Source organism: Cuculus canorus, chromosome 2 (genome assembly GCF_017976375.1).
Source record: "Cuculus canorus isolate bCucCan1 chromosome 2, bCucCan1.pri, whole genome shotgun sequence".
In the NCBI taxonomy this organism is placed as follows: domain Eukaryota; kingdom Metazoa; phylum Chordata; class Aves; order Cuculiformes; family Cuculidae; genus Cuculus; species Cuculus canorus.
Window position 1 is genome coordinate 95,048,779 of NC_071402.1, and position 24,052 is coordinate 95,072,830.

At 44.3% G+C, this 24,052-nt stretch overlaps 1 protein-coding gene and 1 long non-coding RNA gene across 4 annotated transcripts in view; one reads left to right on the forward strand and one right to left on the reverse strand.

The window, feature by feature from the left end:
* JARID2 (jumonji and AT-rich interaction domain containing 2) overlaps positions 1–3,741 on the reverse strand; it is a 230,728-nt gene extending 226,987 nt beyond the window's left edge. The window contains exon 1 of one of the 2 annotated variants that reach the window (XM_054057388.1): positions 3,081–3,741. In XM_054057388.1, coding sequence (XP_053913363.1) covers positions 3,081–3,125 — 45 coding nt within the window. In that variant the 5' untranslated portion in view covers positions 3,126–3,741. The remainder of the gene's footprint in view (positions 1–3,080) is intronic. The other variant, XM_054057387.1, reaches the window with a different exon arrangement.
* An 864-nt stretch (positions 3,742–4,605) lies between these two features.
* On the forward strand, positions 4,606–22,612 carry LOC128851421 (uncharacterized). 2 transcript variants are annotated; one of them, XR_008448797.1, is made up of 6 exons: positions 4,619–4,697; positions 5,452–5,491; positions 6,290–6,404; positions 9,743–9,792; positions 14,440–14,532; positions 15,602–22,612. It is a non-coding gene; the product is annotated as an uncharacterized LOC128851421 (long non-coding RNA). The 2 variants fall into 2 exon arrangements; XR_008448798.1 differs by lacking the exon at positions 5,452–5,491 and having other exon boundaries at positions 4,606–4,697.
* The last annotated feature ends 1,440 nt before the right edge of the window (positions 22,613–24,052 follow it).

The window sequence follows — 24,052 nt, forward strand, 5'->3', positions numbered from 1 at the left end:
CCGAGGACAGCCCTGACCCCATGGCTGGGAGCACCAGTGCCAGGCAGCAGGGACCAACAGTCTGTAGGCCATCTTGGAATGGCTTGGGTTGGAAGGGACATCAAGGATCATAGAATGGTTTGTGTTGGAAGGGATGTTAAATATCCTAGAATGGTTTGGGTTGGAAGGGACATTAAAGATCATATAGAACTATAGAATCATAGAATGGTTTGGATTAGAAGGCACCTTGAGATCACCCAGTTCCAAACCCCCCTACCATGGGCAGGGACCCTTCCCACTAGACCAGGCTGCCCAAGGCCCCATCCAACCTGGCCTTGAACACCTCCAGGGATGAGACATCCACAACTTCTCTGGGCAACCTGTGCCAGTGCCTCACCACCCTCAACGTGTACAATTTCTTCCTAACTTCTAGTCTAAATCGTCCCCCTTCCAATTTAAAGCCATTCGCTCTTGTCCTATCACTCCATGCCCTTTCAACAAACCCTTCTGCAGCTCCCTTCAGGTACTGGAAGGTAGCTATAACGTCTCCCAGGAGCCTTCTCCAGGCTGAAGAAGCCCAACTCTCAGCCTGTCCTCATAATGCTCCAGCCCTCTGATCATCTTCGTGGCTTCCCCTGGAAGGAGTCAGGAGCACAAGGGAGGCAGGGAGCCCTGCTACTTGGCTGAAGACCTTACAGCAGCCTTACAGTAGTGAAAGGGGGGGGAGGGCTATAGAAAAGCTGGGGGGGTGGAGGAGAGGGGGCGGTCAGCCTTCCCTGCCACCTCTGCGGAGCCACCGGTGTCACCGAGCCTGGCAGGGCAGGGGACAGGGGTGGCAAAGGTGCAGGTCACACCTGCAGCGGTGCAGGCGGACAACAAAAGACTTAGGAGGAGGAAGAGGAGGAGGAAGTAGCAGCACCCCGACGTGCCTGTCCGCAGCACCCGAAGGTCACGGGCAGGAGCGGACGCGCCACGCGTGGCCCCCGCGAGGGTTGAGAAGCCAAGAGGGGACGTGACGGGCGCTGTGCGGGGGGCGGAGGCTGCACGACTACCCCCCCCCCCGCCCCCCTCCCGCGCCGACACCGGGCCGGGCCGCTCCGCACCTGCACACCTGCCCCCGCGCCACCCCGGGGCCTCCCCCCTCCCTCCCCTGACGTCACGCGGGGGGGCGCCACGAAGATTCCCCGCAAGCCCTTCCCTTTGTGACGTCACGGGAAAGGGGGGGGGGGGGGGGGCGGGCGGACACGAGGCGCGGGGGGAAACGAACCTGGCCGGGCGGTGGCGGAGTGGCCGGCGGGTTCCCGTCAACCTGTTGCTGTGCCAGACATGAAAATGGGGGGGAGGGGGAGGAAGGGGTTAAAAAGCGCCGCAGCGAAGTTGCAGCCGGGAGGGAGAAGGGGGGGGAAGGAAAGCACACAGCACGATTCGACCGCCCCGCCGTGCTCACCCCCGTGCCCCCTTCATTCCCTTTCTTCCCGCCCCCCCTCTACCATTCCTTCCCCCCCGGTGTGGGAGCTGCGCCACATTGTTCGCCCCGATTTAGGGCGATTCCTCCTGCCAGCGCACACTTCCCTTCTCCCCCCACATTTAATCATTGGCACACACACCCACACCCCCCCCCCTTTAATCACCAGCACACACACACCCCCCCCTTAATTACCATTCCCTCGTGCGTGTGTCCCCCCGCTTTTGTCTGCCTGCCTGGGAAACGTGGGCGCCTCGCGTGTTTCGCCAGACTTTTCCCATTTCGATGCCATACTTTAAACTCGCCAGCCCCGGGCTCCCCCGGCTCCTCTGCAATGCGGATATATTTTAATTCGGATTTTTCGGGGCTGAGGAAAAGAGGGGGGCAGCTCCGAAATAATCTCTCTCTCTTCCCCCCCCCCCCCCGCCTTTTTTCCCCAGTCTGGGTGTCAGCGGGGCGGGCAATCGATAGCGCCAGTCAGCTGGGGTCAATTGCAGTTTTTAACCAAATCTATATATCCTAGCGAGGGAAAGTGTCCCGAAGGTCACCCTCCCTCTGCCATGGACAAACCCCCCCCCTTCCAAAAAAACTCGTCACAGTTCGACAGGCGCGATATAAGCTATAAACTTTTAAAGCCTGGCATCAAACAAATCCCAAAAGCGAGGATTTTTACCCCCCTCAATGAGGAATTTTTATGAAACAACCAGATAAAAATCACTATTCGCCCTACTGCATATTTGGCTAATCCGCTCCGGTTTGTTGTTTTGTTTTGGTTTTTTTTCTTTAAAGCAAGAAAACTCCCCCCATGCCAATCAAAACGTAACTGGAGCACGAACAAAAATCCAACTACCCATCCACATTTATATGTTTAAAGGATTAGACAATTACAAGGGATTGGTTAAGCGGCTGAATAAAGAGAAACAGAAAACACAGCCCAGGCTGCACTGGATTAGCCCAAATTTTCCAGCCATCCTAATGAATGATTTTAAAACTGCACCGAGCCATTCCTTTCCTCCCCCCCTCCCCCCCAATCGATTCCTCGGGAAAGCGGTGGTTTGGGTTGTTCGGGCAAGGCAAAGCGATAGGAAAGGCAGGACCTGGGGATGCGGTGCTGCGAGGAACGAGCTCGCCATCACCAGACACTCCGTGTTTCAACTTAAAGGGCTTCCAGCAGCCGCCGCTTTCACCAGACGGGGGACAGACACAGGCAGAGGGGAAAAAAAAAAAAACACACCACCCAAACACCTTCTTTTCGCGTGCAAAAGCGCGATATTAATAAAACCGCCTGAAAAAAAATGCAGTTTGCTGACATTATCCCCCCCCCCCCGAGCTCCCCCGCCTTTCATCTAAAACTGGATGATGATTGTGTCATTTGAGGTCAATACATTTATTCACTGGAGGAATGGCTACACGAATCTGGGTTTTATAACCAAACCGGAGAGGTTTGGGGTTTCCCCCCCCCCCCCCCCCGAAACTCCCCTACCGCGCCGCAGAGAAATTAAAACCCAGCATCGCAATCAGTTTCCTTTTTACAGCTGCAGGATTTAGCGATAAACTTGACATTCACTGCCATTTCCTTAAAAAAAACCCAAAAACCCAAACTGGGAGTCAAACGATAGATGTTATGGCCACTTACGTATTTCTTTTGAATTATATTCCTCTTGGGTCTTTCTTTGCTCATTCTGGTATCCAAATTCTGATTGCAAAAGGGGACAATTGCTTCATGAATTAAAGCCGCGACAGTTTTGTTTATTAAAAAAAATAAAAATTAAAAAAAGAAAAAAAGGAAAAATACCGAAAAAAAAAAATCCGGGGGGGAAGGGGTTGTTTGTAGTGGTGTCTTGTAATCCGACTTTCTTTCCCCACAATGTGATTCTCCTAGCAATAAATCCGAGAAATGGGGTTCGGGGAAAAAAAAAACCAATAAAATAACAACAACAAAAAAAAAAGACGAATGCGAAGGAAACAACAACAACAAAAAAAATCACTTTAGTGAAACATTATCGTGGAAAAATTTCTCCCTAAACACAAAAAAAAAAAAAAAAAACGACGCCCTTGATATCCCCTTTTTTCTCGATCCACCTAAAGCGATCTGCAGGTCCTCAGAGCCGTAGTTACATCTTGGAGAAGGAGAAGGGAGCCGAGAGGACGATAAATAAACCCGGAGGCTGGAAGTCACGTTTGTGCCGCTGCGGCGGGGAGGGAGAAGCGGCGGCGACAACTCCGGCGGCTCCGGCAGCGGCGAGGGCTGCGCGCACCGTGTGTGTCTGCGCTCCGCCAGCTCCCCGCAGCCAATGGGAGCCGCGCGAGGGCTGCAACTTTAAATGGACCTGGCTCCCCTTGCCTTTTTTTTTTTTTTTTTTTTTTCCTTAATAATAATGTATAGGTCTGCGTGCGTGCGTGCGTGCCTGGATGGATGGATGGACGTATGTGTATATATATATATATACACACACACGCGCGCACGCGGGCACACGCATGCACGGGCACACGCACCACTTTAGGGCTTGCCCCCCAACTCCCAACCGGGGCACGAGCCGCAGCGCCGCATGCAACAGGCCTGCCCTTTTTTTTTACCGCTTCGTGCGGGCTCCCCGGCGTCACGCGCTTCCCTTTCCTCTCCGCAACCCCTCCTCTCCTCTTTCATATTTTTTTTTTCTTTTTTTTTTTTTTTTTGAGGCACGGTCGACACCCCCCACCCCCCCTTCTTTTGCGCCGCAAAGGCGAGCGGGGAATTTGGCGACGGTCCCTTGCGCGCCGCACGCTCGCTCGCCCTGCCCTGCCCTGCCCCCCTCTCTGCGCCACCCCCGAGCTTCGGGCTCGGCCATGCATCGTGTGAGGGGGAACCTGCCGTGTTGGCAGCACCTTTGCCTCACCGGCTACGCTTTCCCCCACCGCGCAGTGGCTCGAGAATCGTCTTTGCTCGCGGGAAAGTTGTAGTTTTACCCCCACTTCTTTGCCACAAAATGGCGACGCGCGAGGAACTACAACTCCCGGCGTGCCCCGCGCGAGAGCGCCCCCGCCACTCCGTGCCGGCCATTGGCTGCTGCGCATGGAACGCCCTCACCTCCACCACCTCCGCGATGCTCGTCCTTACCCCCCCCCCCCCCCCCGCCCCGCCTCTCTGGGTTGGTTTCCCCCTCGTTCTCGTCATGTGTGTCCCATGGGTTCCCTCCCCCGCCTCCCCCCCGGGGTGCTCGGTGGTAGGGGCGGGGGGCGCGGTGCGGAGGAGAGGGCACGGCAGGAAGAGGAGGTTATTGGGAATCCCTGGCTGGCAGGGGGGAGAGGAAGGAGGCGAGAAAGCAGGCAGGCAGGGAGGGAGGGAGGCAGGCAGGCAGAGAGGGACAGGCAGGGAGAGAGGGAGGCGGAGGGAAGGATTCAAGGAGGGAGGGAGGCAGGCAGGCAGGGAGAAAAGGAGGCGATGAGAGAGGGAGAGAAAGAGGGAGGGAGTCGAGGCAGGGATGGAGAAAGGGACGGAGTCGAGAAGGCAGGCAGGGAGAGAGGCAGGCGAGGAAAGAGGGAGGGAGTCAAGGAGGCAGGCAGGAAGAGGGAGGCAGGGAGGGTGGGAGACGAAGAGGCAGGCAGGCAGGCGCCGCGGGAGCTGCCGGCTAGAGCGCCGGGATTAATGTGTCTGGGGTTGGGCTGGGCGGCACGGAGCTTGCGGCTGGGCTGTGCGAGGCTCCTTCGGTGCCGCCTCTAAAGGTGCCCCGGGGTCGCGTCTCCTCGTCCCACGCCGCCTCTGCCCCGCGGAGAACAGCCTTCTGGCGGAGACCCGGGCTGTGCTGGATCCCAGAGCCCCGGGCTCCGGGATCCCGCAGGGTTGGACCCGTGGGACCTGGAAACCTGGAGTTCAAATGCTCGTGGGTTCCGCGGCCCCGAGTTCAAACACTCCTGGGTTTGGTGGGTTTCCTTCCTCCAGGAAAAAAAACAAAAAAAACCCCGGGGAACTAGGTTCGAAGTTTAAGGTGCATCCTCAACAATTCTCAAATGGATTACATCTCTTCCAGGGTAGGGAGGAAGGAAAGAGAGCAATTGATTATTTCCCTGGTGAGATATCACTGTACTCGGTGGATGTTTGTGCTTTTCTGCTCGGTGCAGACTGTGGGGTGACATCTCCACGGTGATGCAGGCGTTTACATCGTGCTTTAGGGACTTTAGCATGTCATCATGATGAAGTTTATATTTGCTTCAATTCTGGACAGTATTATCCCTGCTCTGTGGGGCAAAAGTTTTGGGTAAGGCTGTTTAGTGGCTGTGCTTTAAGTCAGGGGAGCACGAGATGCATGACTCCCCAGAATCTCGGTAGTGGGTTCTTAGTCTTCTGTCTTAACCATGAGGTCATCCTTCCTCACATACACAGTGCTCTCCATCCACCCTAGAAATATAATGCAAATCATGCTGAAGAGCCTAAATTGCAGAAAACAAATTATAGTTTCTTCATTTTCCCTTCACTTCTTTGTACTTACTCCTAATTATTTTGGAGCTCCTCCCTCCCCCCAGTCTTATTTGGTGAAACACTAAACTGAGAAAAATTGTATGTAGTTGGCCTCATCTGACATCAAGCTTTTATGGTAATACAACTTGTGATTTAATTAGTTATTTGAAGCCTTTTCTTTAGGCCTCCTTGGGAAAAGATGCGTCATTTCTAAGTGTAAGATTTCTGTTCTTTTAAATTGGAAATGCACACATTTGTTTTAGGACTATTTAACTTTCTGTCCCCACTTATTTTTATTAAGGTATTTATGTAGCATGAACGTCTGGGACATACTTGGGGGAAAACACTTTTGTCTCGGATTTTCTTCGATTAGTAATGATGAGCCTGTGACACTCTCTTTTTCTTTCCAGGAGACGTTTTGGAAAGCCAGAAGAGACAAATAAAGTCATTCATGTTTTTATAAGTCAACAATTGAGCAAAAGGTTCTTGTAGCAAACCTACCTGGCTTTTCTCAAATAACATAAGGTAGTGAAAACAACAATTTCCCCCCCTTGCTTTGGAGATTACTTCCTGTGTGTGCTTAAGTCTTGGGGTTGCTATGTTTGCTACTGGCTTTTGTGCCATGTGTTGAACAAGAGCTTACTGTCAGTGCAAACTAATGAATTTTCTTCTTGAGGCTGGGTTGCAGAAACCTTTTCCATAGATCCAAGGCTGTATTTACATTTGTGTCCTGTTATACAGAGCGTCGTGTTACGTACATGCTGAATATCGTGTGTCTATGGTGGATCTTGCCTTTCAGTTTTACCTTGCGTGTGTTTGGGAGACTGACCTTTTAAATACTGAAACGAAACTAATTTAGAGATTTAATTAAGCGCTGATACAATAGCAGTTAGTGCTACAATAGTGGCTATTGATGTCAGTGTTTGCCATTGCATTTGATCACATTTTTTTCTAATTTGATAGTGAGTTTCATCCTAGCTACTTCCAATTATATTTTGCCTTGGAAATGTTTGAGAAATGACTCATCTTAGCATAGTAGAGTTTTCTTGTTTACATCTCATTCAGTTCTTCATTGTACGTAATCCTTTTACAAGGAATTACACAGATTTATACAGGATCCTCAAAGCTGCATGTATGTGTTCTACAGTTAGTTTTTATGTCTGTCCAGAGCCAACCTTCCCAACAACTCACAAAAGCCAGAACAGGCTCAGTGGTCTGCCACATGATACTGTTCAAAAAGCTTCAATGGGGTTCTTTTTTAGGGGAGTGATGATATTGTGGATTATTTCTTTGCACAAGAATAGCACATTTTATACATTGTAGATTTGGACTTATGTATATTAAACATCCTAGGTGTAGTTATCTCTGAGCAAGCAGTGAAATATGGTCACTTTCTAGCACATAAAATAATCTAGTAGATGGTTCCAGTCAGAAATGAGAGGAAGCTGTGTTAAGAAGGAACTTTGGTGATATTTCACCAGCGACTAGAGCTTTCGTATTACTTGTCTACTTCACATTTCAATGCAGATAAAATCTCTTTGAGATTTTAGGAAAAGAACGTTCATCATAGCTGACTTATATGTGACTGTACTTTTTTAATCAGGGACCACTGCTTTTGATCCTTTCAAACTTGGAAGGCAGTTACATATGCAAAGTGGTTTGTGTTGTCATCAGAGTTTTGAGGCAAAATTTTCAGTAAGCCATCGGGAAAGGTCCTGGTATGGTTGCTGGACAAAACAAGTAAATACAAAAGAGTATTTAGTTCATAAGAAAAATTAGGATATCATACAAAGCAAAGCACAACCATTTCATCTTTTTGTTGTTTCTTCTATTTGGTCAAGCAGATAAAACAATAGGCACAAGCAGTACTGGGAAGGCAGAAAGAACATGGGGTGAATTTGTGAGCCATAATTCACCAGTCAGCAAACAAAGGGCATGATGCCAGACAAGTTCAGCCATAAAGAAGCCTTGTCTTGGGGGCAGGCTGTGATTGTTTGTGGACAGATGGCTGCTTACCAGTTCATAAAAGTAACTTCTGGATACCTTTTCCTCAGCTGTGGCATTTTTACCTGAATTATGTCTGCCTCAGAAAAGAGAAGATTAAGTTCTCTAGCATTGAACAGGTTTTCTGCATGTGAAAGGATGCAACTTTGAATTCTGAAATTTAATCTCTTTTGTGGATAAAGGCAAAAAGTTTTGTACGCTGAGATGGATGAGAGTGGGAGAGGGTTGGTAGCTTTGAGCTGCAGGATATAGAACGTCTAGCCCTAGAACTGGGCTGTTGATCTGTGGAGATGCAGCAGTGCATGGGAAATTCACATTTTTTGAGGGTTGAATGGCTTCCTAGATGTTTGATACAGTAAATAAAGAGACTATAAAAGTAGACCTCTGGGTTTATAAAACCCAAATGCGAACAGTAGCTCTTTGTGTCATGAATGTCAGCACCATTTATGTATAGCACATTTTGTTTCATGTTTGGGAAGACAGAACTGTACCACAGGGAGCTAACTCTTTCTTTCAGCGGGTAAGAAGCATGTGGAGAGAGGCCATCAAGGAGAGGCCTCTGCCTATAGATACCTTGCTACTGAGTTGAGTTGATGTCTAGACATTCTGGTTTCCACATCCCCTGACTTGAGTTCCCTTCTTCTCTCTGTCACATTTTACATCCTGTTTCTCCTATATTCCTGTTCTGCCTTATTGTTTTGCATTGGTCTTAAAAGTCCTATAGCACCTTACTAAAGTATCGGAGTAGAATATTAGAGTTAAAATACATATCTAAGGTAAAACCAGCTACTGTTATGAATTAATCCCCTGCAGAATAGGGGAGTAGAACTTACTTTCATTTGTTCCTGCTGGGAAATAAAGATATGAGTAGCCAATTGCTAGCAGTCAGTTTGGCTGCTTCCCAACAAACCTTTTTGCTTGTTAAATACATGCATAAACGTACAAGCTTGTGAAGTATATACAGAAAATGCAAACCTAATGACTGTGCAACATAATAAGCTGGTGTACGCACAAGGTGGTGACTCTACATCTGGGCCTAAGGGTTTCTCAACAGGCAGCTGCCATCAAGCAGTTAAGCTCTACATGTGTAGTGGATTCTATATCATGTGCACAAAGAGGATGGATTCATGCAACGTAGATTTATGTCTGTGATTTAAAGTCCTCTGGGCAATTGAGACATGGTGCCTAGCATCTCCAGGATCCTTGAGGAAGCCTTACGTACACGTGCAGACAGATACTACACAGATGGTCAGAGTGAAAGGATATTAAAGTGGCTAAGTTAAGCACTCAAAAGTTAGAAAATGCCAGAATTAGGAAATGCTTATGCAATCTTAATTCAGTCCATACATCTATATATTGCTTTGTAATAATCTTAAAATAGATTGCATACCTTTACCCCTACTCCATAGATTGACTGAGTTTTGTTCAGTGTATTAAACGAGTCTACTCCGGGGATGAATTAGAGTGCATGCTGAAGCAGTGTTGTCTGTTGAACTTTTACCCTCCTGTGTTCCTGTGAATGCAAGAAGGGAAGACATAATCTCATTGTTAAGGCAGTTGATTGTTGCTTTGGAGAAGTTGATTCTCTGCCAAGGAGTGTGATGCTGGATAAGCCAGTTACATCAATCTTTTAATAGTGGCCAGGTCAGCACTACTAATTTGTACATAAATAGTTACAGTTGTCAGGTGGGTGATGAGTTGTGACTTGTGACCGTTATAGCTCTTTGATCCAAATCTCCTGGTGTGCAGGATACTTTGTTTCCTCACTTCAAAATATAGAAGAGATAGGGAAATAAATATGTCTGTGGTTGCTAAAGTGTTTCTGTTGTAGCTCTTGTATTGTGTTCCTCATTTTACAGGTTCTCATAGGACTACACATGTGCATCTGCACCAAAGACTGCTGGATACTGTATCCTTTGAAGACATAAAAGAATATGCAGTTATTAGTACTAGCAAGAATCAAATTTTAGGCGCTTTGAGACTCTTCAGATCTTAATTTCTGACAGTTTACACTCTGTAGAATGAGGCTAATATCCCTTCAGGTCACAGAACCGATGAAAACGTGGCACAGTCATGATGTTCTTGGTGTGAGCACCACAGAAAATGCAGCATCTCTTCATTTGGCTTATTGTCTGCTTTTTCTGTGCTGACTGTTGTAATGTGTCAGCTGTTCTTTTCTTCACATTTTATTTCACTGCTTTTTACAGCAGGGAATGCAAGGGTGCTTGTCCTTGCCACATTGTTCAGCATTTACTGCAGTTTGCTTAGTTGCCCTTCATCTGTTGAAGGGTAAGACTGTGGGACAGTAACCCTTGAGGCACACAAGCTTGAGTGAAAAGCCTTTAAAGCACACAAGCTTGAGTGATAACCCTTTCATTTATGCTTGAACGAAAATGATCAAATTGTTATGAATTTCTTTTTTTTGTTTCAGTGTAAGTTGCTGCAAGAACTGTTATTTGGCATAAATTTGAACTATTTTAATTGAGCTAGTAGTTTTAACCAGTTCATTAAATTGAAGCAAGATGTTTTTATATTGGAAGAAGAGCTCCACATGGAAGAAGGGGGACAGGAGTGTGTCTTAGTAGGTAGAAGAGGGGATTGAGATAAATACTCCATTCTGCCTTTCTTCTTCCTCTTCTTCCTTCTGTTTGCCCAGCTGAAGTTTGTTTCTTCCTCCCTCTAATCTTCCTCCTCTAGCCTTACGAAGAGTGTAATACTTACTTTGAGCCATGGGGAAAAGATCAGGCTTGTGGGACCAGGCTAGTTTGCAATCAGAGCACAATGTTGGTGGGCAAGACTTGGAGGATCTCTTTGTGGCCCTCCTGCAGTGGTAGGCCAACACAAACTGGTGTGGTACACTGTAGCGTGTGCCAAAGTGGCTGGAACATGGCAGTGTTTCATTTTCTCAAGGGAGTCCAGCACAGTCAGAAGAGGCATGAGGTAGCGCTGGAAAAGAGGGGGAAAAGATCATTGCCTTGCTGGCATTTCATTGTTGGCTAGGGGCGTGGGAAAGTGGGGAGAATTGAAAGGAGAAGGTGGAGAGTGGGTCTGGAGTGAGCAGAGAGAGGCAGATAGGTAGGGAGAAGGAAGAAGGATTGGGGAAGGGCGCAGGGAACAGGTGTAGCCAGAAAGAGGCAAGAGCTAGCTTTGCTGTAGAAGTTGTCTGGTGATTTTAAGGTAGAAATGGAAGAGGCAGCACAAGTTTTTGTGCTCCAGGGTGTACTGGAGGCTCTAAAGACTTCCAGCTGAGCCAGTGATGCCCCACAAACCTTCTGTTTACATGCCTGCCTTTCCTTTCTGTGCATCAGCTCAGTCTGGGCAGAGCTTCTCCTCCAGGCTGATTTGCCTTAGCAGTGGGCCTTTCTAGGAAAGAAATAAGGTGGTGTAATTTGAGGTGGCTTCATTTGCAAAGAGAATACATACAGCTCAGAGATGAGATGTTGCATGCTAGGGCTTTTCTCTACAGGCAGTAACGATGCTCCTCTCAAGCACAGAACGCACTCAGTTTTCCTATTGGAAAAAAAGCCCAGAGCTTGTTCCAGCTGATGAATAATGTGGAAAAGTGGTGAATCAGGCCTCAAGCTTGGCTCCAGCATTGGCAGGGTCATTGCTGCTGGCATCCAATTACTAGCCAAAGTTTAGCCGTCATTTTGCTTTGTAACTGACCATAAATTTCACATATTTGAAACATCATTTGTATTACAGCCAAGTAGGATTAATTTTGAGCACAGTGGAGGCTGTGTTCTTAATAAAAGGTCATGTTTGTAAATAATCAAGCATACACATAGTGATGACTCCTACTGTAAGGACAGAAACAGCTAATTATTGTAATCATAAGGAAGCTCATTAGAAAATTCAGTTTTTAATAACAGCAAAGAAGAGGCCTGATCCTGGAGGATGCTGCATGCTCTCAGCTCTGTTTGACTTTTGACGTGTTTTTGAGGTACCCCAGCACTGCACAGAGTCAAGATCCTGAAATCATTAAGCAAAGAGCAAAGTGTGGGAAATAAAAGTACAAGAACAACTTGTTTGTTCTTAGTAATAGCTTTTGTTGCCCCAAACTTGCATATGTTTATTTCTCGTTTGTAATAGCTGATTATAATAACTCCAGTGGTGGTCTCTCTTGTTTTTATTGAATTTGTAACATGTGCTGGCTTTGGATGTGCAGTTTCAGTCTTCTGCTGGTGTGAGCCAGAGTTTTTTCTCCTAATTCCTGTTTGGTTCATGCTATGCCTTCTGTCACTGCGGTGCCCAAATAAACGCAGTTGGGTGTATGAGTAGCTTGGTGTGAGAGGCTAAGATAAAACTCCAGCTGTTTCTGAAGATATTGCCTGCTGCTATCAAGAGGTTCAGGTTAGCAATTTTGTGTTACAAGGACCTGTAGGACCTATGGTTTTGAACTGCTTTCCTGAAGAGAGGGTGGAAACGTACATGCCTGGCTATTTTAGGAATTATTCGTGCTTGAATGTGCTTATGCTTTATGAAATGCAGGCTCAGGGAATATAGATACTAAAGCTGAATTATTGTCCTTGAGTGTTTGTAGATTAATGATATTGGGCACAAGTGAGTTGTGGCAGTAGCTGCAGCAGGTTTAAAATATCTGCAGCAACAGAGAAAGGGTGGCCCAACCAAGTGCTGGTCATGCCATTATAATTCTTAAGGAATCCTGATACAGCTTAAGATTTGTCTTCTTCACTGATGTGGCCACAACACAACAGGAAGGCAGAGTAGGCTTGCTCAAATCACCAGTCAACCAGCTTTCACGGTGTCTCCTGCTGACCAGTTCACAAAGACATAGCTGTGTGCCAAACTGTTTGTTTTATTTCAAAACCCCAATGGGCCCCACCAACTTACTGCCCAGCAGCTGCAGCAGGCTATGTTCCTGCTCAGTGACTGGAATGGGGAAGAGATAGCTTGCTGGCTGGTCCACAAGAGTGGTTCTCTGTAATAGGTGTGTGGGGAATCCTGCACAAGAGGATCTGGCTTATTTTTGGTTGTTTGTCTTACTAAAGTTTGTTTATTAAGGCAAATATCTGGTCACAATGGAAACATGTTTTTTGAAGCCTGTGTGTTGCCAATAGAGCAGGGTAGAGCACTGATCAGGTTATTGCTTCTCCAGGATCAGAAGTACATGTGCAGCTCTGCAGGCTGCATGAGCTGCACCCTGGCATTTCCCTTCTTCCATCTTCCAGTTCAGCTCTGCTGGATCTGCTGTAGCCATGGCTCCCTGCGTCTCTGCCAATGGCGTGGTGAGGTAGGACTGCTCTGCCTGTGATGTTTCAAAGAACCCAAAAGTTAGTTCCATATTGGAGATTGCAAGGGCACCAAAGCTAGCTTTGAACAAGCCAGTTTGAGTACCTCTGACAGTCTAGCTGATGAAATTGATGTCTAATTTATGCCACTGAAAAGTTTGATTGTTTGCCCTTATGTTACTTCTCTGAGATGGTAAATTAGTGCAGAAAGCAAAGTCTGCCTCTAGTTCCCAAGGTGGTTTAGCCAGCTTTGCAGCATACGTGTACCCAGTCAGTTGTGTTCATTAGTTAAAGTTTTCAAACTGCTAGTGTTGCCTGTAAATTAAAAATATGCTTGTCGTGTTGAGTTCCTATACCATTCTCCCATCAGTTGACAGAGCGTGATGTCATGCTGTCATGAAAAATGCGGGCAACAGCCATAGTAGCCCATTCTAGTAAGAACATGCCTAGTAATTTCTGTAGTCATAGCATAAATCATAATATGTCATTTTGCCTATCTGGGCCATGAGATGGCTTGTCTTGTGAGCCATAGAAGATGAATTTTTAAAACAAGATAATCTTGTTTAGAATTTATGGCTTTTGGAAGTGGAGCATCTCATCACTCTACAATTATATGTTTGTATGTTGTAGTTTCTTTGCATGGAGTATAACACAAATAATCTCAGGCTTTCTTAGCAAATAGTTCAGGACAAGAGAATTATGTGGATGAAGAAACAGCATGGGAACCCACTTACCTACCAGTGCGTCAAAGACTGAAATTCCGTCTATAACCAGCTAAACTGTCTGGCAAGTTACATGCTTAGAGCTGCAGTGGTTTGGGTTTGTTGAAACAGTTCTCAGTGAGGCTGGTGTTATTCAGTCTCATGGCTAGGACTGGCTTTGGACAGCTGAGTGAAACAAATATTCCTAAGGAGAAGCATGAACTGAAGGTGTGAGGTTAAAACAAAATAGTTTTGGCTGGCCTGGGGAGAGAGAAGCAGAGTGGTGTTTTTTCAATGCTGTCTGTGAGATCAGTGTTCTAAGCCTTGGGCGATGGGTCATCAGGTCTCTGTCTACAGGGACGAGGGTGTGTGGGTGTTAATGTCCTTGTAGCCATAGCAGAGATTTCTTGTTGGTTCATGACTTGGTTCACAAACGGAGTGGACACTGTTTGAACTGTTCTTTCTTCTGTAGCTGTCTGTATTCCACCCTTGCTGGATACCCAGACTTGGCACCTCACTGTGATCCACTAACCCAGCTGGATGAACTGAGATTTCTGAAAGAAGGATTTAGGATGGATTTCCTTAATTATGAGAATTAATCAGTGTCCCATTACTCATTGTCCCCAGTGCTGAAGGTTGCTATGTTGCAGAGATGTTCTTGCAGAGGGCTGTTCCACTGGCATCTTCAGACCGCAGGTGAATGTCCATGCAGAGGGCAGCTGTAGGGCCCACCAGCAGTCAGGGGCTTTGGCGTCTTCCACTCAGCCATTTGTGTTGCCACTGGGGAGAGAATTCATCATCTCTTCTATGGCAGACATGTTTTGGGACAGTATGGATGTGCCTGATAAACAAGATGGGTTGGGTGATCATCGCCACATAAACTAAGCCAGAATGGCCCGTAGCTGAAGACTATTGTCTGTCACCACTTGCCCTTTGCCACCCGTGTGTTTCTGGTTTGCCTTCTCCTATCTTGCATCCAATCTGGCACCCTAAAAAAATGAAAAAGCTAGCTGAAGAGATCTGCACTACTGCTTATTTGATGCAGATTTTGCTAGAATGTACTGACACATATAGTTCTGGCTGGTGGTAACTGTGCATGAATAAACATCACTACCCGTGGCTGTGATGTAGTATCAAGCTACTGAAGACACAAAGCATGCTTTTTAGTAACCATGTATGGTGAAATAGTTATAAATGCATGACTATGCAGTGTAGACAGGGTCTGATATGTCACTCATTTGTATATTTGTAATTAATTGTAAGAACAGGATTGTTCTTTGCATGTGTTCTTTGCTGCCAAGAATGACAGAGGGTTGTAACGATCTTATACCTTAAGCTTGTAATAAAAAATTGTTAGTAACCTAACAAAGAAATTTCTTAATTAAGTTTGCTATACAAAATCTTCTAACACTTTCTAATTTTTTTTTGGTTTTTTTTGCTAGGACTCCTTAATGACTTTTACCTCTGAATATAATCAAAACCAACATTTCTGATGTTTAAGAAACATTTCTGCATATTTTTTTTCCATTTGGGTATAATGGAGCATAATTTAAGACTATAGGCAGATGAAGGGGTAAATGATGCATGTAATGATTGTTTTAACATTTACAAGAAAATAATTTATTTAAATTGGATTAAGCCTTAATATTATCACACTTTTCTACCTGATTTAACGTGGGGGGGAAAGGGGGGGAAGGGGAAGAATGCGATTTCATGGTAAAGTGTTTTAAGTATTTAATATTTTCTTTTCTTTTTGATCATCCAGGCATCCTGCCCTGCAGCCATGTAAATTTTCCAACATACAAATATTCATCGCTGTCTTTTACATTCCTCTGCTGACAGTGAAGAGGTCATGCTTAATCAAACTGATGGAGAAAACCGGACATAATCTTTACCTAGGATACCCACGTTAATTCTACCAAAACAAGAGGTGGGGGAACAGAGAAGAATAATTTGCTTTTGTATATTGCCGCTTTTAGGTATTCCATTCATCATGTTGGTATCGTATTCAGAGTGAGCCAAAGAAATAAGTACCTGCTTAGGACATGAGACCTCAGGGGCTTGTGGCTTTTTTCTGCTCCCAGCAGTTTTCCTTCCAGCCTAATTATTTCTTCTGAGAATGGGTTTCTGAGTCCAGACTTTATCATAATTTAATTCTTTTCCCTGCTGCAGGAGAGGAATCAAGCGGGATAAATTCTGTGTCCATATGCTCCTCCAGCTTTGAGTCTACTGATTGAAGTGTTTTGTTTATTATAGATGCTGTTTTGATGAGGGAAGAAACCTGACCTAGTACAGTCAAAGGAGCTCCATTAGTGGCAGAACCAGCAAAGCCTGGTTTTCCATAGGTTAGTGTCTTATAGTTTCATGGTGAATTACAATTGTCTCTTTTTTCCCATAGCAGTATCTTTTGTTAGATCTCTCTCCCATGTGGATTCTTTAATGTTTCATAAGGTTTAAATTCATGTTGCAGCCTTCCCCCCCCCAGTTCGGACAATTTTAGAATCTCTTTCTTCTCCTAGATTTTTTTTTCTACAAAGAATGCTGAGATTTTGAGAGCTCTCTATTGATACTGTATTTGAAATTAAAGAAAACATTAACTGGAAACCCAGTGTGTGACTACACAAACTTCAGCGTCCTAGCAAACCAAGGAAAAATGGTAGTATCTTGCTAGGTATATTGCCTGATCTTGGTCTATGTTTAAGTTCATTCCTCCTGAGAGAAATAAGTTTGGATTACTAGTTAGTGCCATTCATCCACTAGAGCTACTGTCGTCAATGGGAGATGTTCTGGCTTTATGAAGCATCAAAGAATGATTATGTGAACTCCTATTAAAATGACAAATTTCCTTCCAGTTCCATTTCCATTAGAGTCAATTGTAAGTCACTCATTGCCTTCAAGAAGAGCTAGATTTCCTTTCGCAACTGTAATCAGTACTCAGAGGTTCGGGCAGTCTTATTGTCACCAAAGTGTCTGTTAATCACTGCTATATAAACCAGAGAAGATTTGTTCCCAGTTCCAATTTCAGTTCACAAATATCTGTGTATGTGTGTGTGAAATCATATATTTGTAAACTTGCCTACAAGAAAGCTGGGGAGGGACTTCTTACAAGGGCATGTGGGACAGGATGAGAGGAAATGGCTTCAAATTAGAAGAGGGAAGATTTAGATTAGACATTAGGAAGAAGTGCTTCACTGTGAGGATGGTGAGGCACTAGCACAGGTTGCCCAGGGAAGTTGTGGGTGTCCCATCCCTGAAGATGTTCAAGGCCAGGTTGCATGGGGCCCTGGGCAGCCTGGTCTGTTGGGAGTTGTCCCTGCGCATGGCAGGAGGGTTGGAACTGGATGATCTTTAAGGTCCCTTCCAACCCAAACCATTCCATGATTCCAATGACCTCTGTGCATTATGATGATATAATACACATGTAGTTCTATGATTCCATCTGTAATAGATTCTCTTTTAAAAATTAAAAGTGCGCTTCAGATAAATGGAAGGTTAAATTCTAACATTCTTAGTGTGTGCATGAACTTCTGTTTACTTGGAAAGTACAATATTAGTAGAGTACTTCTCACTTTAAAGTTTATGAATTTCTTTCTTCTCCTCCTTAATTCTTTGAGGTGTCAGTACTGAGAAAGATGAATCATTTATTAGTGGGAGGCCTGACACACGATGAAATCACTATCTGACACTTCAATGACTTCCAGTGTTGTTCTGTGAACATTCAGCAAAGCACAGATGATGTGATGTTGCAGTTCTGTGGGTAGTCTTTTCTTCTTTTTGATTTGTGTTTTTGGGGATTTTTTTTTCAAATGGATAAAACGCTTTATCATCATAGTGTGTGAGAACTTCCCCATTTGGTATGAATAGCCTTTGCCTATTATTAAGAGTGATTCAAAAGCTCTGGTATAGGAAAAAAATAGAACACATCTGCAACTCGCAGAGAAGATATTTGTTTCTCCTGAGAATCAGTGAGAAAGCAGAACTCAACCTAATTTTTTTTTTTTGGGGGGGGGGTGGAGTGGAATAGATAGCATTCTTGGCTTGAATGTTAATACACTTTGGAGCATTCCTTTTATGACAGAACATGCAAATCTCCATTATGTTACAAATTAAGTGCACCTAAGTGGCAGTTCTGTGCTGGCCTCTGGATTACCCCCTGAACAGGGCAGTGATCTCAGCTCAGGAGACATTTAGGGTAGAAAGTGGTATCTGACAATAAAGCAATTGGCAATAAACAACTGGCTGACAACAAGCTGAACAGTTTTATTTATTTAACAACAACAAAAAAAGTAATTTTAGTTCTAGCATCTTCACTCCGGTAAGCAGTTCTGCAAGCATATAGGTTAGACTTTTTGCTTTACTGAACTTAGCCCTGACTGCATTTTTCTCTCTTCCCAGTATAAATGTTTTCAATTTGCTTTCAGCCCCTCCAGCAAACATCACAGTAGTTTCAAGCTACTAAGATATTTTCTTGCCTTACACACTTTATAATCTGAGCAATGTTACTCCCGCTCCTTTCCCAGGCCACATCACTCATCCATTCAGATGTGCTGCAGTAAGTGAAATGTCGCAGGCTGGGAACCTATAGGTACAGACTTGCCTCCAAGTACCAAGTCTGGCATTTAAAAGGTGGCTTCAGGGTTTTCTTCTAACTTAACTGGTTTCTCCCTTTGTTCTCTCAGAAACTCAAGTGCTTTTCCCAGTGAATCCAGTCTTTCTTCTCTCATTCCTTGAACTTGTGATTTTTTTCTCTCCTAATTGCTTTATGTGGTCCTCATCACTGCCGTCTGAGCCTCTCCCATTTCTACTGTGTCTGTCATCATGATACTTTGCAGCATATACTTACTCTTCAGAGATATGTGTGGGTCCAGCGGAACTAAGTACTTGTGAAACTAAGGTGATCAGGGAAGACTGTGGAAGAGTTAGCAAGTAGACTCACCTTCCAAATAAAGACATGAGGCATATCTTGTGCGATATTCTCCCTCTCTAGTGGCTAATCTGGGTATCCTTGTTTTTGCCCTCTGGAGTTTTGGCTCTAAACTGTTCCACAGCTACCACTGGAAAGAAGCAGCTGACCTTTGAAGGCAGTGAAACTGTCTTAATTACATGTTTGCCATTGGATATGGTGTTCCTCCCCATCTCTGAACGTGCCAGTCTGCACGCATCAGATGTGATGATGTGTGCAAACAAGTCAGCAAGTACCAAACGACTTTGCTTACTGTGTTACTACTCCAGATCTGATGAAAGCCTCGTAAACTTCAGAAAGGGGGAGAAATTATTTCAACTGGCAGTCCAGATAGACTTTGATGTGGCCCTTCTACCATCTTTCCTTGGCATCTCTTTGTATTAAAATTATCTGTCACACGGGGTTTGTATCACAGTAGTTCATCACAACTTGCCAGAGTGCCCTGGCTGTTGTGGGATGCCTGGGAGCTTGGCTTTGCCCCTGAAAGGGAGCTTCCCCAACTCAACAATGAGGGGACCGCTCATCAATGCTTGTTCTGCCACACAAATGCAGAAACTCCCAGTAGGTTTCATAGATGACACAAGGCCATTTCCTTAAAACTCTCCTCAGGTGTATCTGAGGAAATGGTGGCCCATTGTGAAAGGAGGCTGTCCTACCCTTCTGATCTGACAAAGAAGCTCTCTTTCTGACCAGTCCCAATCTTGAGCCAGGCAGAAAGAGCTAGATCAGCATAAGCAGTTTAAATAACAGGCATTGGCTAGGCCAGCCTAGAGAGTGGTTCCAAGATGGTTTAAGCTGATCCAAACCAGAGCTTCTGCAGCCTGGCTTTGTATCATGTATATCCCCACCCCAGCTCTTGCACCAGCATCTGTGCTTGTTTAACTCCACAGGCATCTGAATTGGCAGGAGGCTGTACGATTTTTCTTGTTAGTTCTGATTTTTTTTTGTTATTTCGATGTCTTATGAAACAGTTCAGCGTGGGACCAGACAGGTTTCTTTGCTGGCACAGGAAAGGACAGCAGCTGGGGATGGACAGCAGCCGCAGTTTAGATCAGATTAGACTGTCACAGAACCACAGTCTCATTCGAGAATGCACATGAGCATCTTTGGGAGATTTGAGGGGACAATACCCCCAGGCAGGAGGAGGGGCATTGCGATAGTAATCTCTCCCAGTAGCACAGCTCATCCAGAGAGAGTATTTGTCTACAGTCTAAAATAAATTAAAGAACTCTCTGAACACATTTAGAAGACTTAAAGTTTGCTGACACTGTTCTGTAAAATGAGTTAATTTAACATAGGCTTAAGAGACGAGTTTTTTGTTTCCATCCCTCCCCCTCACAGCTCACCCCATCCTCTTTTTGCAAGCCATAAGATATCCTTCTGCCCTGGCCCTGTTAGGTCATGGTATGATGGGCACCATGCCAAATGAAGCTGAGCTTATAAGCTGCTACTGCCCTGGTTGCTACTGGGGCTGTGTGCGTGGTTTTTAATTCACTTCTGTGGTGCCCTCATTTTTTCCTGCCCAAGTTTGAAGTGGGAGTGTGTTTAGCTGTGAACTACATTGCTGCAAATTCATGGTCTATTAGCACCCTTCCAAAGCTCCCCTCTCTGTTCTCTGAAGAATTAGAACACAGCTATAAAAATATCACTCAAGGCTATCGCACTGTGTCATTATTTTGGGCTTTGTTTTTAAAATTATTGCTAAGATAGGTTTGTCTGTGTGCTTGCTTGCTTTCCCCATACCGTATTTACATTTGAAAACTACAGCATCTGTAATAAGATACTGATGAACCTAAGGCAGATGTGACAACGTAATGTGGATAGTGCATATACAATTTGTCAAGGCAGACAAAATAACCCCACCTTGGGCAATTTTCAAAAGAACTATACTACAGTACTTGTCGGGTCTGGGTAACTACTCCATAAACATATTACCTGCTGGCATACAAATATCACTTTGTATAAGGTAGTTACACAGTAAAAGAAAAGGGAGAGGCAGGACAAAAACACTGATCTTGCAGAGTCCTACAAAAAGCCACGATCTCATATAGAAAAATGCTAAAATAAAATAATTCTTATTCAGAGGTAACTACATTTATAAGTAAACTATCCACTCCTCTTGATTTGTATTTCTTTTCTAATTAAATATGTGCTGTTATTGATATAGTTTGGGAATATGCACACAAAATTAGGCAAATACTTCAGAATTACTGCTGCTGTTTGGATGCACATTTTAACAGGAATATCTTGCCATGTGAAATGACTAAGAACTTCAGAATCACGATTTAAATCCTGAATTACCACACACTATTGTAGTAGGTAGAATTTTTATATTATCTATTTCTACTAAATATTTTTTGTCAGGATACGTCCACAGATCTCTTAATTTATCTGTCGTTGAAACAATGAAAGAATGATAGAGGGCAGGTGAATTGTGCTAAGACTCCACAATGCTTACCCACGTATATTTTTTTCTAAAATGTGAAAGAGAAAATGATAGATTTCATGATATACTTTTCCAAAAACAGACAGTTTTCAACACAACTTCCCATGCGTTTATAATACCAGTTTGTGTACAGAGCTATGAAAATGACATCTTAGAAATCAAAGGGAGCAGACAGAATTGCAATTGGTAAACTCAGAACCACATTGTTTACCTCTGTGATCTTAAGTGGCTTTCCTTTACTATTTCACTGGTAGTTCCCAGGAGCATGGGTGTGCTTGATCATGAGTCCACCATCTCCATCTTCTATACTGGTAGCAGTCTGATTTTTGACTACAGAAAGCAGAATCATTTACTGAAGTGTGGGGAATAATGTAGGAACCCTTATGTTAGTTCTGGGAATATGTTGATTTGACTTGATAGTGGCCCTCTGGAAGAGGAGCCAGTCAGCCAGCCAGCCAAACCTCCCCCCAGAAAAGGCATAGGAAAGGAATACTTGAGATAAGGTATTCATTTGTCACCTGAGAGTTGTTAAAACAATGGCAGCACACCGGGCTATGAGCACCTTGCCTTTGTCTCTTGCTGAGCCTTTGAGACTGCCTGAGTTAAAAGGATAAAAGCCCAGGAAGTCGCAAAAAAAAAAAAAAAATTAAAATAAAAAATTGAATTTGGCAAAACAGGAATCACTCCCTTTCACAACCCGAAGGAACAAGGTTCAAGAATATGCTCCAGGTATATGAGGAAGTTCAGCAATACTAGTTAGCCATCAAAGGATTTCACAGAGAGAGGGCTTTGTGTAGGCTGTAATTTAAAATGTTATTTGTGTAATTTCCAGTTGTTGTAGTCAATGAGGCTTTTCTTTTAAGACGACTGTATCAGTGCCTACTATATCTGAGTAAGAAAAAGGAAAAGCTTGGCTTCAGGAAAGGTTTTCATTTTGAGTTGGGGAAAAACACATTCTGAAGCTGGAATATCTTTGTCTGTTTGTATATTCTGTAACGCTACTCTGCTAAATATGGAACCCTTTCCACACCTGGCATGCCTGGCATTTTCAAAAATGAAACGCAGCTTCCTGTTGTGCACCGGGCAAGATGATGTGGAGCCAGAAGAGCCAGGAAGCCTGGCATCTTTAGTCTCTGGCTAGAGTGTTTTGATGGGAAATCATTCTGTTGGAAAATTTCTGCTAGTGCTTCTGGCTGCACAATCCCAGAAACAGGACTGTAGGCTGACCAGTGAATTCTGCTTTGCAAGAATGGCTATTGCACCGGAACTCACTGTGTATTATTCTTTGGTGGGTAAAAGATGAGAATTAGAAGGAAAGCAGACATCATTCAGCAATTCTAACCAAAGTATTTTTCTTTTAATAAATAAAATAACTTTCCAGTGTATTTCAGAACACTTGCCTTGTCCTCTTTTTCCTGGATGTACCTGCTTCTGAAAAGATGTATACCTGTTTCCCTGCCCTGCTTCTAATCCATTTCTGGGATGTAATTCCATATTATGGTATGTACACTTTTATAGAGAATATTAGAAATTAGCAAGGAGAATTCCCATCACTTTTGGTCAGACTTACAAAGAAGGTTTTTTTAATAGCTTCTTATGTTTGCAATCTGAAAGTCGTGGTTCAGGGAAAGGTGCAGAGGCTCATGTTACAATGCATCTCCTTTTTGCTTAGTAGCGTTAGCAGACATTTCTGCTACCCAGTGCAAACCGACCACAGGAATTCTTCAATGTGTTCCCATCTTCCCACATTGTGGCTTTCTTTACTGTCAATGCATCTAGAAATTTGTAGCAGGTCAATAATCCCCGAACGAGAAGATACATTAGATTAAAATTAGGACATGCTACCATGAAACACTGTCTTTCTTTTGTGATTCTTTCTAAACAAAGTAACTTCCAGTTGCCAAAGAGGAGCTCTACCATGTCCACCACAATGTTGAAATATGTCATTGAAACAAAGACGTGGCGGATATCCGAGAAAATATTGATACGGGCAGAGATAGGTGAGATTGAAAAAAAGAGTAAAAATCTTTCAGTCTAGCTTTCTGCAAGCTGGCTTGGCTGTAAATACACTGTTTTTTTTCCAGAAGGGTACAGAGAAAATCTGCCCCATGAGACTTCCACTGTAGTGGGCAAAAGACATTTCTGAGAACTCTATAGAAAACTTAGGATCAATAGTACATAGCATAAGCATAATGTGTGATAGGAAGGCAACAAGGAAGGTCAGAGCACAAGTAAATTTCTTCAGTAGCCAAAGATAAATTAAATTCTCCTAATGGTTTTAGACAGCAGACTGCTCTGTGCCACAGAGAAGGGAAAAATGGGGCTGTAGGAGTCTGAGATGAGGGACATCTTATTGGTGATCCCAAGAGTGTGCAAATACTCCCTTAAATCAAGTTATTTTTTTGTGCCTGCCTCTTCACTGGCTTGTACATTACACCCCATTTTTGTTGGGGATGGTTAAGCAGATCTGTTTCTAGAAGTTCATCTGTGATCAATTGGTTGATGCCACTGTCTGTGTGAGGATGGCTGTACGTGTAATAACCATTCTGGAAAGTAAGGAGAGCAACGAAGAAAATGGACACCAGTTTAAATGGCATAGTTCAAATAATTGTCAATTAAATGCCCAGCATCTAAGACCTTGTGCCATGGTAAGTAGCAGTTGTTTGTTCTTTGCTGTTTGAAACGTTTCTGTCCAAAGTCATGGTAGATAATTGATTATGGTTACATGACTTGCGAGCATGGTTTACCAGCGTTGTGTTGGTATCAAGAAAACATGCAGGGTGATTTGACTACTCTTGAATGAAAGT